Raw genomic sequence first — 14,776 nt, forward strand, 5'->3', positions numbered from 1 at the left:
TAGTTAGGCAGCGTTGAAAGATCCCCTGATACTTCTTATATGACAAAGGAGAGTCACAAGGGATAAAGGTGATCAATCAAAATAGGAAGTTGACATTGGACAACAACTACTTTTGTTCCAATAAATACATATTTTTATTTTGCATATATTTTTTGAACTAAACATTAGTAGTTTGTCCAAATTATGTTTACAGCCGGAATACATACTTCGGCCCTGACCATGGAGCGTGCAATGTTCCTTCTGTTAAATCATCCTGAGGTATTGCAGAAAGCAAAGAGTGAAATCAACAACCATCTTACTGATTCAGGGCGTTTGTTGGATGACCTTGATCTCTCCAAATTGCCATATTTATGTTACATAATAAATGAAACACTAAGACTTTACCTCCAGCGCCAATTCTTGCACCTCATTGTTCATCTGAAGACTTGGGCCATTCACAGAGACCCCAACTTATGGGAAGAGCCAAGCAAGTTCAAGCCAGAAAGGTTCGAGGGTTTGGATGTAGGATTTAAATTTCTTCCATTTGGTAAAGGGAGAAGGGCTTGTTCAGGAGCTGCCATGGCTATGAGATTGGTTGGGTTGGTAGTGGGAAATGTGAGAACCTTGGTTCAATGCTTTGAGTGGGGAAGTGTAGGATCTGAAACGGTAGGCTATAATGAAAAATCTGGCCTCACTTTTGGTAAGACCAAGCCTTTGGAGGCAATGTACAAGCCTTGCCCTCCCATGATCAATATAATTTCCCAGCTTTGAGTTAGTGTTGCAACTTGTTTCTTGGTGTACACCAAAATCAAATGAAAATAGGCAACTTTTTCTAAGGTATATTTGAATTTAGATACATGCACTTGCTAAGGAAATATGCAAGAGACTATAATAATTGAAGAGTAATGTCGTGGAAAGAATTCTCAAACTATGCAATGATGTAGGATAAAACGAAATATTGGTAGTATTTTATACTGTTTTTTAATTTTGAGTTTCTCATCATACTACAAAAATAAAAACCTATTTTTATTCTGAGGTACCTATAAAATTCCTTAAGGCACAAGTTTGTTAGTAGATGCTTCGGCTACTCATAAAGAACCAAAAGTTTGGAAAGAACCAAACATGTTTAAACAAGAAAGATTTGAGGGAATCAATGAAGGGGATGTGATGAAGGGTTAGTTATACTTTGAATATTTTTACATCTTTAACATTTTATTGGCCCTGGTTATCATATAAATCCAGAAGAATGGCAAGTCGTAATTTAGGCTTGTACAGTGCATTGATGTAGCTGATGGTTTGAACATGTAGCTTTTGCAAGATATTGCTTTGTGGAGTAACTTTTATCTTTACTTCGAAGTTTTCCATTTCTTTGAAAGCTATAAAAAAAATTTGTGACAACACAAATTTGTTCCAAACTTTTACCTATAACAACTAACAAATACAAATTTTTTTAAAAAAAAATTATCAAAGATGTCATACTCAATAGGCACTTGCAATGCGGTAATGTAACTTAAAATCAAAGAGCAATTGTAAGTGGATGTGACGAGGCCTAGACGACATTTTTACTCAATTCCTAGGCTGCAGTAAGCAGATCTAAAGGACCGTTCCAAATCCCCAAATTTGGCCTGGAAATATAGCAATCTTGACAATTTTCTCAAAAAATCTGGCAAATTTCACTCATCAGCTAGCAACTCCCATAATATAGCAACCTTGATGATTCTTATCCAAAAATTTACTAGCAATTTTTACTCATCAGCTTGCAACTGTTCCCCGATTCTTGACATAGCTTATACGACATGATGCTGCTTAACCAAAACTGAATGAAGCTGTCAGCATTTACAAGGAACTTGGGTCAGACTTCGACCAAGATCAAGTAAACTACGATCTCGGTTCTATTGTGTCAACAACAAATTGGAACCTAAGCACTTGAACAAATATTGAACATCCCAATATGCTCTGTCAAAGGGATTACTGACCGCATCAATGTGTACGGACCTGGAATGCTGGGATCCCAACCTTCACCACTTTTACTGAAACCTCTATAGTACATGATAACACCATTACAGTTAAATATTTGTGCTCAATATAGCTAGTCAAGTTGTTTCGTCCAGTCAAATGGATCCCAATCTTGGGCAAAAACAGCAACAGCTTGTTTCTGCATCTCCAACGATATATGCTTCTGTCGACAGTGCATGTCTTCAGCAGGCAAGCGTAGCATACCTCTTATCACATTTAGGCCAAAGTTGCTCTTAAATTGCTTTTCATCATCAATCACATGAACGAATCCCTTGTCTAGGCCAAATTCGACATGAAAGTAAGGGAAGTTCTTTGGAACTGAAGCACGGAGGCCCTTCTGACTGGTATCAATCAGCTTCTTGGCATTATGTTGACTCCACTCCTCCTCTGCCTCATCAATTGCCTGTGACAAATCAAAAAGTAGCCAAATGTTAAGTATCCAAGCATGAAACTCGAGCAGTTTTTTACTTTAAAGACATCAACATGTTAAACCAAAATAATCAATCAAAAAGATCCGATTCATCAATGACTAACTAATCTATAAACAACAAACAACAGGAGTAAGTACGATTGGTTTAGTAAGGAAATTCTTGCTCTAAAAGGACACAAAAAGAATTTACTCTCTTCAGTTTTCAAGTACAATCATAAGAATCTAGATTTACTTCCAACATGTAACAAACATCTCATATGTCTCCTTCTAGCTGAATCACAACTATCAGAGTTGGATAGAACACCTACACCAGATCATGACAAATTATTTTAAGGTTTTCTGATGCACAAACTGAGTAATTCATAATCATCATTGCTCTCCATGCAAATCAATCAATTTCTGCTTTTGCTTTGCATGCCTTGATCAATCAACAATTTCGTCAAGAACTCAAAGGACTACTTTCACACTTGATTCAGGTAACACCTAGAAAAGCTATTGCAAGATTTCTTAAACAGTTAACACTGTCAATAATAAAAATGAAAAGTGGACACCACCCTCCATGCCCTTATCTACGCAGCAAACTCCATATCGTTAAACACTTTATCATACCAAACTAAACACCACAAAATTTTGGTCTAGAACGAACCCCATGAGCTCCAATTTATATTTTTCTCCAATCTTCAGCAAGTACTGATTGGTCAAAATTGAAAAAGAATTAAAAAAAAAAACACATTCACACACACGGATAGCCTCCAGAGTCAGGATCACCTTTAAGATTAACCATCAGAATGATGCAAAAAAAAAGAAGAAAATGAAGAAAACTAACCTTCTTGAAATACAAAGGTGCCTGTTTTGCATCTTCATGGGGCAGCGGAATGCAATCCAGCAAACAATGGTGGCGTTGCTGTGCCAAGCCCATCACTGTTTCAAGAAACACAACATCCTTAGCCTGCTTAGCAAACATCATTATCAGGCACTTCTTGAAATTCCGGATTTCGTCCCATATATTGTTGTCTACAATTCTTGTCCGAGACTCATGCTGCACATGTCAAAAACCATTGTTAGTGCTGTGGGATGATGACAATAATTACAAGATCAACTCAGCAGCAAAGTCAACTTTTTTTCGTTTCCTTTTCAACACTATTAGTGCGTAAAAACTTAAATGTCCATCACAAAGTTCTACATGGCAAGCAGAACGATAATCTGGGTTACCAAGGTTTCACATTTTTCAGCAACTAATGAACTGTTAATTTGGAGTATATTACCTTTTGCTGCCCTATGGATTAAGCACAAACACTTGTAAGAATATAGCCTGAACCCCAATTTGGTTTTAAAGATGCAAATGCACAACCTTCACTAGAGCATACAAGTAGCTATAACATATCATGAAACATCTGTAATGCATATCCATTCTGGTTCTCTTAATTGGTTGTTTAACTGAAAAATGCAGACCTAACCACTTTTTTGTATACAGGGTATCTCTAAAAGTAAGGAGAAAGCAATTCCTATGAGTCTAAGTTTGTGAAGCAGAGTGCTGAGATATCTCTAAAGGATTAGGGACATGCATCTTTAACATATAACAGACTAGAAAAGAGGCATTCTTCGTATACGCTCAAACTCCAGAATTACAGTGGAGCAATCCTGCTCTGGTCTAGATATAAACTGTAAATATGGGGAGAGAGAGAGAGAGAGAGAGAGAGTTCACCTGCATAGTTAAAATGCAGCAATGACCAGGGACAACAGGCTGCCAATGAGGTAATGATAAGTAGGTGAAATTTGCAATGGCAACAACAAGATGCTTTGGTCTCACTGGATTCTCAAAACAAAATTGACACCTCTCTTTCTGTGTCAAGAGGCGATTTGCAATCCTAGTTGCCTGACTTATCTCATTTGGCTTTTGGTCTGTACCCATTCCTTTGTGCCGAGTCTTTTTCCTTAGACCATCATCATAATCATACTCATCATCTGCCTGACCAGAGATGTTATACTGCTGGTTCCACATTATCTTTTGAGCCAGATACAAGTCAGCGTCCTCCTCCTTCATCTTTTGTCGAGCAGATACACCATGCATGATATATCTGCTTGTGCTCCCATCAATCCGTGGTCTGTGAGACTCATCCTCAGCATCTGACTTTGCCTTTGTGTTTTCAGCCTCCTTCACAAGTTTTTCAGCCTCTTCATGCTTCCCTTTCATGTGAAGCTGCATGACTTTGGCAGCCAACTGGTTTGCCGTCAATGCTGGCTTCACAGTTGGACCATCTTCACCATGTCTTTCAACAAAATTTGATTCCACTAGTCTGTCATTTTTTGCATTTGAAGAACTGACAGGATCATTTGAACTATCATTTTTCTTTTGCATAAAGTCACGCATAAAGCTTTCATCATTGGAAAACTTATTTAAGCTAGACACTGCAGCAGAGAGGTTGATATCCTGAGCAGGCATCTTACGCTTTCCCCAGGATAAAGAATCCTGAACTTTTGGTATTCTCATATTAGCATGGCACGAAGACCCATCCTGCAAAAAGTTACTGTTAGGATTCTAAAACTTATCAAGAAAGGGAAGAAAACCATCCATAAAGAATTATGACTGGGAAAATCTGGGAAGTTTTTGAAAAATTACCAAAAACTAATCACATACTTCTTTTGAAATTGGAAAATTTTGTATCATTAAGCCAACGTCTTTCAGAAACAATACAGTCTGGAGAAACCATACCTTCTCAATAAATATTCCCTTGTCTCTATCTGCATCTGTTTGTTCTCCGTCCTTCAGCCCTCTCCTCCGACTTTTTATCACATCAAGATGAGCATGATTTGGTGCCACTCTATGGGATGCCACAGAAACTGCCAGCTCTCCAAGAGAGCCCCACCGATCTTCAACCACCTGTACAAAGTTAGTTCATTACACAATACTAGCTTGAATGAAGAATCTTCAAATAAGAAGCCTAAGACAATCCCACATACCTCTTCAAGCTTCCGTCCTTCACAGGCTGCTTGCTCCTGAGCTCGTTTCAATGCTTTCAACCTCCAGCTTGCACCGCCATCACCCACAAGTGAAGAAAAAAGAACTTGGTTCTGACGAGCATTAACATGTGAATCTTCTGGATACCCACTACCATTATTCTTCAAATATGGATTCAAGTCCCTGGGATTCATCTTCTTAGTCTGAACCAAAAAAATATACCAGGAAATAGAATAACCAAACTGTATTTGAAAATGCATGATAACAGCAATTTGGCATCTACAGATAAAATCAGCCCAGAGAACAATCCACAACAGGCAAGATAAACACTCTCAACGTTGACAAGAAAACACAAGTAATGGCAGATCAGTCAAACCAATCATATCAAAAATTACATGAAGACACAACTCAACTGAACAAAAGCCACAGGGCAATGCTTCCTGCAAGAACATGTAGTTTTGTGCATAGACGAGTTGATTTCAGACCCAAAAATAAATAAATAAATCAATAAAGCACACACACACACAAGTTCGGAGAAAAGAACTAAATAAAAATGGAAAAAATCCAGAAGGGAATTTAGATTATCACTTTAAATTGAGATTGACTCATTCAAGGTCATCCAGGATTAAAATGTTACCATTGCTACTTAGCTAATAGCACGTGAGAATATACTACAAAAGAACCAAGTCCTTAATCCAATTACTCCAAGAGAGCCGTTAAAGCCTCTCCAAGTGTCTCTAGTCTCCTCTCTGTCTCATTTTTATAGATCCTAAATGCTTGTTCTGTCTATTATCCATTAACACCAAAGTTCCTCAAACTCCAATTACCAACAGGCAGTCCCTATCCATTTCTCGTCTTTTCTTGACAATCAAAAGAAGAAAGCGGGGCAAACGATTGAACCCAAAAATGTCAATGGCAGCCTTTTTTTTTTTTTTTTGGGCGAACCAAAGCACATAAAAGTTCCTTTACCAACTGTTGTTCCCAAGGTTTCTCCATCAACAAAATTCTGGCCTTTTTAAACTAAAACGTTGCCGCTACAGTATGTTCAATGGTAGAGAACAAACATCAGATTTACGCGTTTGCAGATTTTACATTAAAAAAAAAAGTCTAAATAATTTGAAAGCTAACCTCTTCAGGTTCAACCTGAACCTCCTGTTGCTTGTCCGAAACCGTTGCCGGAGTCTTTTCCATGGTATCCTTCGGTCGCAGCATCCAGTCCAAACCCATCTCTTTCCTTGAAATATCTCTCAAGTTCTGGGATTCAGAACCTCCACCATTATCTGACCAATTTAGCAAAAGAATAGACAGATTAGTGGAGTCAAATAATTTCATCAATGAATGGAGACTTTCACCATGATTTTCAGATACTTTCAGGGTATAAACAAATTTTTAAAAAAAAGGGGGAAAAAAACCTTACCCGTATCCCATTTACACGAGAAATTGCACAGAAAGGCAGCCATAACAAATCAATCTTTAACCCAAATTTAATTCTCTGTTTGAAGACTCTTCACTAAACAGCAAGTCGGTAGCAGAAATTCAAGAGAAGGAGAAGGAAAAATAAAAGGGCGAAGAAACTGAGGAGGCTTTCATATCATATGCGCGGTGGGTGGTGGTGAAATTCGAAGCAGAGAGGGAGAATAGAATAACAGACTCGAGTCGGAAACCTCCCTTGAAGAGGTTTTTGGCGGTGCTTCACAAACCTCCCTTGAAAAAGTTTCCAACGGTATTAGTATTTTTTTTTTTTGGACAATGCTATAGTGCCTATAGTTATGGTAACGATATTAGGGAAACCTGCTATTATAGGTTTCTATTACCTTTAGTGACAGATCAAAATTTTTAGCGACTTTTTAAATATTATATTAAAATAATTAATATTAACTTTAGTAAGTTTTTAATTAAAACTAGTAAGTATATGCCTGAAAGATAAGTTTTAGTCAGAAACAGAAATTTACACTTTGAGTAATTTAATTTACTTATTATTTGACAAAATTTACTTATGTTTAAATTAAACTTACTACTACTAAAAGTAAAAAATGTACATATTTAAGTAATGAAAGCGGTTTTGGGTTCCTGAAAACGGTTTTGGTATCACCTTTCTCTTTAAAGTCATCTACCTTCTTCTTATTTAGTTCTCAGTTCCAATGATAGATTGAATTCCCAGGCAAAGGTTTCCACTTTGGTCCACACTTTCTCTTTGTTACAATTGAATAAATCTTCTCACTTCAAAATTTTCATCTTTAGTTCACACTTTCCCTCTATCCTTTCTCATCGATCGGTTGGTTTTGAGTGCAGCCATATGCAGACACAACAAAAGGGTTAGCGACGGTGGTAGTCAGCCAAAGAGCATATGAAAAATAGCAGTGACGAGGTTAGACCATCATGTTCTCTTGAAATCGTTTGATTATATTGCTGTAATTTATTTATATTTCATTAGTTTTGTTTGTCAAGATTTTCTTGCGAAATCAAGTCTGATAATTTGAAGATTTTATTGCAATTTTGGGGCTGAAAATGTCCGTTGAAACATCTAGGAAATGGTTGTAGTTTTGATTGTCCATGGGTAAAATATGCTTAATAGCCATGTGAAACATCTAGGAAAGGACTTGAGACTAGGCGTTTAAGTTAAATGTGATTAATTTGTGAATGCATATAAGATGTTTGGTGAAATGTCAAAGAGAAATTTGTATGTTGTGATTGCTACTCTGTGCGGGTGAGAATTACGAATATATTAGTAACTCAACATGAGCTTTATAACTTGAATTCTTCAGGCAAGAGAGATTTCTCCCGTTTTGGAATTCTAAGTTGATACGCTTGATGGAGTAGATGTTATTGAACTGAACTGATCTAGATTCATTGTTGTGAATCTGTTGTTTCTATGGAAATTTATTATCAGCCTCTTGAATTTTTTACTCCATTGTGACGTCTGCAATGCCACGGAAATTTGGCCATCTATGGAAATTTATTATCAGCCTCTTGAATTTTTTACTCCATTGTAACGTCTGCAATGCCACGGAAATTTGGCCATTATTACTCTTGTAAATTTGTGTTGCAGAAGCAATTCTTATTACCATCCTATGATACATGTAGATTTTGTTGAATCACATCTTCCCTCTTCTTCAGTCAGGAAAGGAGAGAAAATTCATAGAACAGTTTCCAAATGTAAGTAGTTAAGATTTCAGAAATAAGAGGGATCACTAAAAGGGAGATGATATTTCAAATACTAAACCAACCTAATAATATCAAGGAGCAGGACATAAAGATCAATGTATATTCATTTCTGGTTTGAGCAAAGCCTGGACAGAGCAAGTTGTAGCATCCTGTTGATCGAAAATTATTCCTTTGTTCATTGTTGGATGGTAGACAGACCGATAAATACATGATGTCATATTTTAGCTGCATTCTGAATTTTTAAGAGAAAGTGATTAATTTAATTTTAAACTATCAACAAATGTGGGATGCTTACAGTCCAATAAATGAAAAAACTTGTTCTTTTATCTCCATATAATTCTGGAAAAAAACCTGTTGTCGTCCAATTAAGACACACAAAGAAATTAATAGAATGATTAAGTGATCATTTTATATATGCTATTTTGAAGAAAATAAAAAAAAAGGCGTGTGTAACAGGTGCCCTAATATAAAAGTGGTTTTATGTAATAGTTTCTTTAAAAAATAAATTAAAATTAAACATGGACAATGTTGAAATAAAAGAGTCCAAATAAATATGAACGTACGTATTCATACAATAGTTTTGGTGTAAATTAAGTTCACTAATGGATGTTCATTGAGTGCCTATCGTTATAAGTTTGCACTACTTGAAAAAGTTGTGATCATGTGAACAACTATACTTCGTTAAAAACTTACATGCCACCCTGCTTCAATGACGTTTAAATCTGAATCGCAAGAGCCTCCTGTAATCCAAAGCTGAGATGAGCTAAATTCATTGGATTTCTGTCAACTCGGGGCTCCCATATATTCATGATTGCCTTCGCTCCATAATACTTTTCTTGTCGAACTACTGCAGCTACAGACTAAAAAACCCCACACGAGACAGAAAAGATTAGGGAAAAATAGAAAAAAGAGAAAACGAGCGGAAGAACAAGAACATTGTTTCAAACTGGCCCTCAAACATTAAGCATGTTTCTCATCGACAAAGGTGTTGGCTTATTTCTAGCAGTTAAATCTTTAGTACGGATAATGCAGATAGAACTTTCAGAGTGACATTCACATAGATTTATTTTAGAAAATCCTAAGTAGCTTTTTTTTTGGCAAAACAGTGGTTCCTAAAAGCTGTGTTGGCCAATTGCAACAACTGACTGATTGGTTTCTGTTCAAGCTCATTGTTAGTGGACTTAATGTTGGAAAATTTATTCTCAGCAAATCCCAGTTCTAGTTGATAATTTGGTCTCATCTGCAAAAGAAAGACATATAGCTTCCTTCCGACCGTCAATCAATTATGGTGTTATACATACTTCATATTTTTGCATTTTTTTGTTTATTTTTCTTTTGAGTGGTGTTGCATGGGGCAAACCTGCAGAATCCAGTGGTCTTTGAGCAAAGGATTGTCAAATACTGGTTGTTGATAGATATAGACACAATCAATTATATCACCATCTTTGCTCTGTCATGAGAAAAAATTTTGAATTTCATTGTAAAGAGCCAAAGGCATTCAACATAATCTAATCTACCTACCCGCAAATTCGTGACTTTCATTGAACTAAGGATTATCAAATGCTGGTTGTTTCTGTGAGAACTCAAAAATTTTCTTATTTTCTAGGCTTTATTTTATTTAATTGCATGCCTTTTTTATATTTTCTTTCTTAGGAAAAATTTTCCAGATAATTTTATTAAGTAAATATAGTTTTCAAATCATTTTTCTAGTATAAGTTAGTTCATGAGGGTTTAAGAGTGTATACCGGATGTGGGACCCACTAGTGCGGTAAGTTCGATAAAATTCGACTGATTAGGTTAAGTGTAATATTCAGGGATTAATTTACTAGGTGTTTAGAGATAATTAGAGGTTACTAAATGGATTAGTGTTGGAGAGACAAAAGGATAAGTGAAAAATCTAAAAGGTGCTAGGTGTCACCTTTCTATTGGACATAGACTTTGACCACTATTTATCACTTTTACTAAATAACCAAAATTGATCAAAAATTCACCATCTTCTTCATCATCTTGGCCGACTCTCTCAAGGAAAAAAAGAAAGAAAGCCTTCAACATTTTTTTTCCAAAACTGCTCCAATCTTACAATCTAACCGATAGAACTCCAAATTGCTCCATAAAAACCCTTTGCTAAGTAGTATTGAGAAAGTTGGTGGAGTGGTTTGGAAGGATAAGGTGCTAAGTTACTTCTTTTCTTGAGTTTACAAGGTAAGTGACCAAGAGATTCTTCCTTTGTTCATGTTAGTGTTAAATTAGTGACTTGTGATAGTTAAGGTGGTGATTTTATGGAAGATTTTATGATTTTTGGTAGAAATTGATGAATTTTTATTTTTATGCATGATTTTTCTGATTTCATATGTTTAGTGTTGGTTAACTATGGATCAATGATTTGTTATAGTGTAAAATAGAGTTGGTATATGTTGGAAATGATTGGTTGTGTAAAATTGTTGGTTTGAATGAAAATTCCAGCTTAGGGTTTCAATTGACCCTGTTCTGCCCGGTACTATTCGGATAGGATAAAGGCTGAATCAGCCTTAGGTTAAAACATGAAAGTTGTAGGAAATGATGTTTTATAGTTGCCTGCAAAATTCAACTCAATCGGAGCAACATAGCCTGTGAAAAGACGGAAATACCCTGACTTCCATAGGATTAAAGTCAGTGAACAGTTTTGACAGTGAACCAATTTGATCATGGTTGTTCACCTTGATACGTACTGAATTAGCCTTTAGCCAAAACACGAAAGTTGTAGGGCTATGTCTTAGCTTTCCAACGCCCCTGGAATCACCTCGTTTGGACTTCGGTAGCCTGAGTTATGGTTGTTTATGCATAGTGTGGTTAACTAACCCGAATGTGAGATTCTGGTTCTGTAAATGGCAATTTTGACTTAGATACACTACAAACTGGACTGAGGGTCTTCATCAAAGTTGTAGGCCTTTGTCTTAACTTCGAAACGGTATAAATTTCACTCCAATCCGATAAGCGTAGCTTTGGTTGTGTCCGTTACGCAAAACAACGTCAAATCTGTCTTTTGTTTCTTGACTCAACCTTCATTTCCGCACATGTTCCTAGCTTGATTTTGTACTTGTATGACTTGGAGCTTATGGAATGGCTATTGAAATGAGATGATTTTGTGTGTGACTTTGGGATTGATTGAGGAAATTAATGAAGCCATAAATGGCTGGAAAATAGGTAAATACAAAGGGCGTGCTGTCCAAATTTACACTCGAGAATTAGGTAACGATTTGAGAGCGAATAACATATGAACCATCTAGGATATTTGCGTCTTCTTTTATTGAGATATATAAGTTAGAATCTGGCCGAAACTTGTACCCTTGAAAAAATGAAATTTTCGACTAATAGAAATACGTTTTCTTTGTCACTTCAACTCAAATGGAGATTTTAAAGTTTTACGAGTGAGTCTAAGTGTTACAAATATTTTACTTATGTCCTTTGGTTTCAATGTACTCTTCTCACTACCAAAACTTATATTTTGTACTAGTACGTGTTCAAATTTTCTTTGAATCACTTAAATCTTTGATAGTTGAAACATAATGTGTTCTTTTGATTATATTAGGGTTCCTTGGTGATTAAGGGTAATACCCGGAAGAACACTTGGTGATTAGGGGTAATATGTGAGTGTTCCTTGTTTGTTATATTCCCCTTGACTTCATGACTTCATGGCTTGCATTTATTGTTAGATAATGTGCTAAGTGCCCTCAATGATTGCTTAAAATGAGTTTTCTAAGCGAGTGTGTACTTTATCGCACTCGACCTAAATGAATGTGAAATTTTCAATGATTATATAATTAAATGCTAGTTGCGCATGAATGTAAGTCATTTGACTGAACTGGACTCTTGCCCTTCGTTGCCGGTCGACTCGAGCCAGAAGCGGACTCGGTCGGGCGATTTGGTGACCCTGGGTGAACGTTTGGTATACTCGAGTATTATCTTGTTGTCGGGTGGAGCCTGGCCAACGTCCAGGAGGGGGTGAATGAAATGAACGAACGAATGTCAATGCAAACGAGGGTTTTACTTACAAAAATACATTTTTAAATGATTGGAGAAATAAAGGGAATGACAGGAGAATGAATGAACGAACGAACGAATGAATGGCTCCATGTGAGCCCGTATCCTTTTAATGAATGTGTTAGTATTGCTTTCCATTGTAAATGTTTCTTGAATTATTGGTTATTGATGGTTAATGCATTGAACTTATTGTTTGATTATGTGTTCGGAACCTTACTGAGTTTTTAGCTCATCTCTTTAGTTTCATTTTTCTTAACAGGGGAAGGCGAGCAAGGACGAGAGCTCTGTATAGGCTAGCCTAGTCTAGTTCTTTATTTTGTTATGGTTCTCGCCCCAGCGTTTGGCGGGTTGGTTGTATGGAGAATTGAGAACCTTTGTATATTTGTGCTGTATTTCTTTTGAAATAGAAATGTATATAAGTTTCGCTTTAAGTTTTGGATTGTTGATATATTTATTCCTGTGGTTTTGTTTCGGTTTTAAGTGAGGACTGAAGTGAACGACTGAGTCCCGGCGAGAGTTGGACAGGCGATCCGCTAAACCCTTTGATTCACCTTAGGGGAGGTGGAGTCGTCACAGTTTCGATATTTTGGACATGTGAATAACTCATCTTTCTCCCAAAAAATTACTAATACGTAAACCCTTACCGGGAGAGTCAAAATAGCTTGTTAATGCCATTGCTATATCATAACGATTAGACTGGAACATAAATCTGTTGAATGGGTTGATTGGAACAAAATTCAGATGAATGGTTTATATGAGAATTGAGGTTTTCAATTAGTTTGATGATGGTTTGTGATAGGGTGTTAATTATTAGTAATTTTATTGTTAATTTCTCCTTTTATCCTTGCCAAATATTGCTTTAATTATTAATATTTACTTATATTTGGTATTGGACCCAATTTCAGGGAGTGGAGCAGAAAAGTACAAAAAGGAGGGACTCTCTGGAATAAAATGGAAGACTTCTAAACACTTCACAAGCCTAGCCCACGTTGCTGAGAAGAAACGGATTCCCATTTCCCTTTTTGCTGACTAGGAGTCCTGCCACCAAGAGAAAAAGGAAATACAAGGAATCTGGCAAAGTTTCCTCTTTGTACCGGGACTCCCAATTCGTGGGAGACCACGGGAGCATTAGACTTTCTTTTGGCTTTAAAAGTAGGAAAAGGCGGACAGAGGCGGGGGAGTTAGTTTTTTTAGGATAGTTTAGTTTTTCCTTCTTTTCGCTTCCTGGCCGTCTCTTCTAGGGAGACGACGAAGACATAGCTTGTTTTCAATAATTACTTCTGCACTTTTGCATAGGATTTCCTCGATGAAGATGAATTAAATCCCTTCGTCTAGTCGAGGAACAATGGAGGACTTGGTTCTACTAAATTTGTGAGATCGAATTAGTTTTTATTTATTTCCATTATTCACTGGTATTCATCTATCCTCTGCTTTATGTTCATATGGTTGTTTTATTATTCGATTATCCAGGGCCCGGATTCTAGATTAATTCAATAACCTGAAGCCAATTAGGGTAGTTAAATCCGTAATTATTTAATTATTCTAAACTGGTGGCAACTGGCATGATTGAATTTGTGTCAGGGAGATAGACAGGCTAACTTAAAGAGACCCTCGTAGCGTGTTGATTGGTTAGAATTAGGCTCTTCTAATTATTCATGCAATTAGGGAATTGAACTTCTATGGTCGTACCTAGGGTTGTTTCCTGATTAGAGAAATAGTCAACGGTCGTACCTTGGCTATCGACAAATTGAGGAAGAGTTAGTTGTTTATCGCGTGTATGACAACTATAACTAATTTATCAGATAGTAACTAGAATAATCCTTGCATCTGTGATTGAATTAAGTGAACCATCTCCGAAGTTGTCTCTTGGCTAGAGTTCGTCCATTATTATTTTCATTGTGATAATTAGTTATTTGAGTTGTAGTTATTTTATTTTATTTTAATTTATTCCAAGTAATTTAGTTACTCTCATTTTCGAAAACCCCCCATACTTCGGATTCTAAAAGAAATAAATTATCCCCAGTCCCTGTGGATTCGACCCTGCTTATCACTATCTACAAAAATTATATTTTATTTAAGCAGGTATTTATTATTGCACAGGCTCGACACCCTGTCAACTTTTGGCGCCGTTGCCGGGGACTGGTGCCAGATTAATTTGTGCCAAATTTATTTACATATTTTAAAATACTATGAAAAAAAGTTTGACT

At 36.4% G+C, this 14,776-nt stretch overlaps 2 protein-coding genes across 2 annotated transcripts; one reads left to right on the forward strand and one right to left on the reverse strand.

Moving 5' to 3' along the window:
* The first annotated feature begins 219 nt into the window (after window positions 1-219).
* LOC113767054 (cytochrome P450 81D11-like) lies at window positions 220-750 on the forward strand. The gene has a single exon (XM_027311225.1). The coding sequence runs from the start codon at window positions 220-222 to the stop codon at window positions 748-750; it is 531 nt and encodes a 176-aa protein (XP_027167026.1).
* Window positions 751-1,643: 893 nt separating this feature from the next.
* LOC113777908 (CWF19-like protein 2) lies at window positions 1,644-7,056 on the reverse strand. The gene is made up of 7 exons (XM_027323143.1): window positions 6,802-7,056; window positions 6,513-6,664; window positions 5,387-5,587; window positions 5,139-5,306; window positions 4,131-4,940; window positions 3,252-3,464; window positions 1,644-2,398 (listed from the first exon to the last, which is right to left on the reverse strand). Exons 1-7 carry the CDS (start codon window positions 6,842-6,844, stop codon window positions 2,069-2,071), a joined length of 1,917 nt encoding a protein of 638 aa, XP_027178944.1. The 5' UTR covers window positions 6,845-7,056; the 3' UTR covers window positions 1,644-2,068.
* Window positions 7,057-14,776: the final 7,720 nt, after the last annotated feature.

Source organism: Coffea eugenioides, chromosome 1 (assembly GCF_003713205.1).
Source record: "Coffea eugenioides isolate CCC68of chromosome 1, Ceug_1.0, whole genome shotgun sequence".
Taxonomy (NCBI): Eukaryota; Viridiplantae; Streptophyta; class Magnoliopsida; order Gentianales; family Rubiaceae; genus Coffea; species Coffea eugenioides.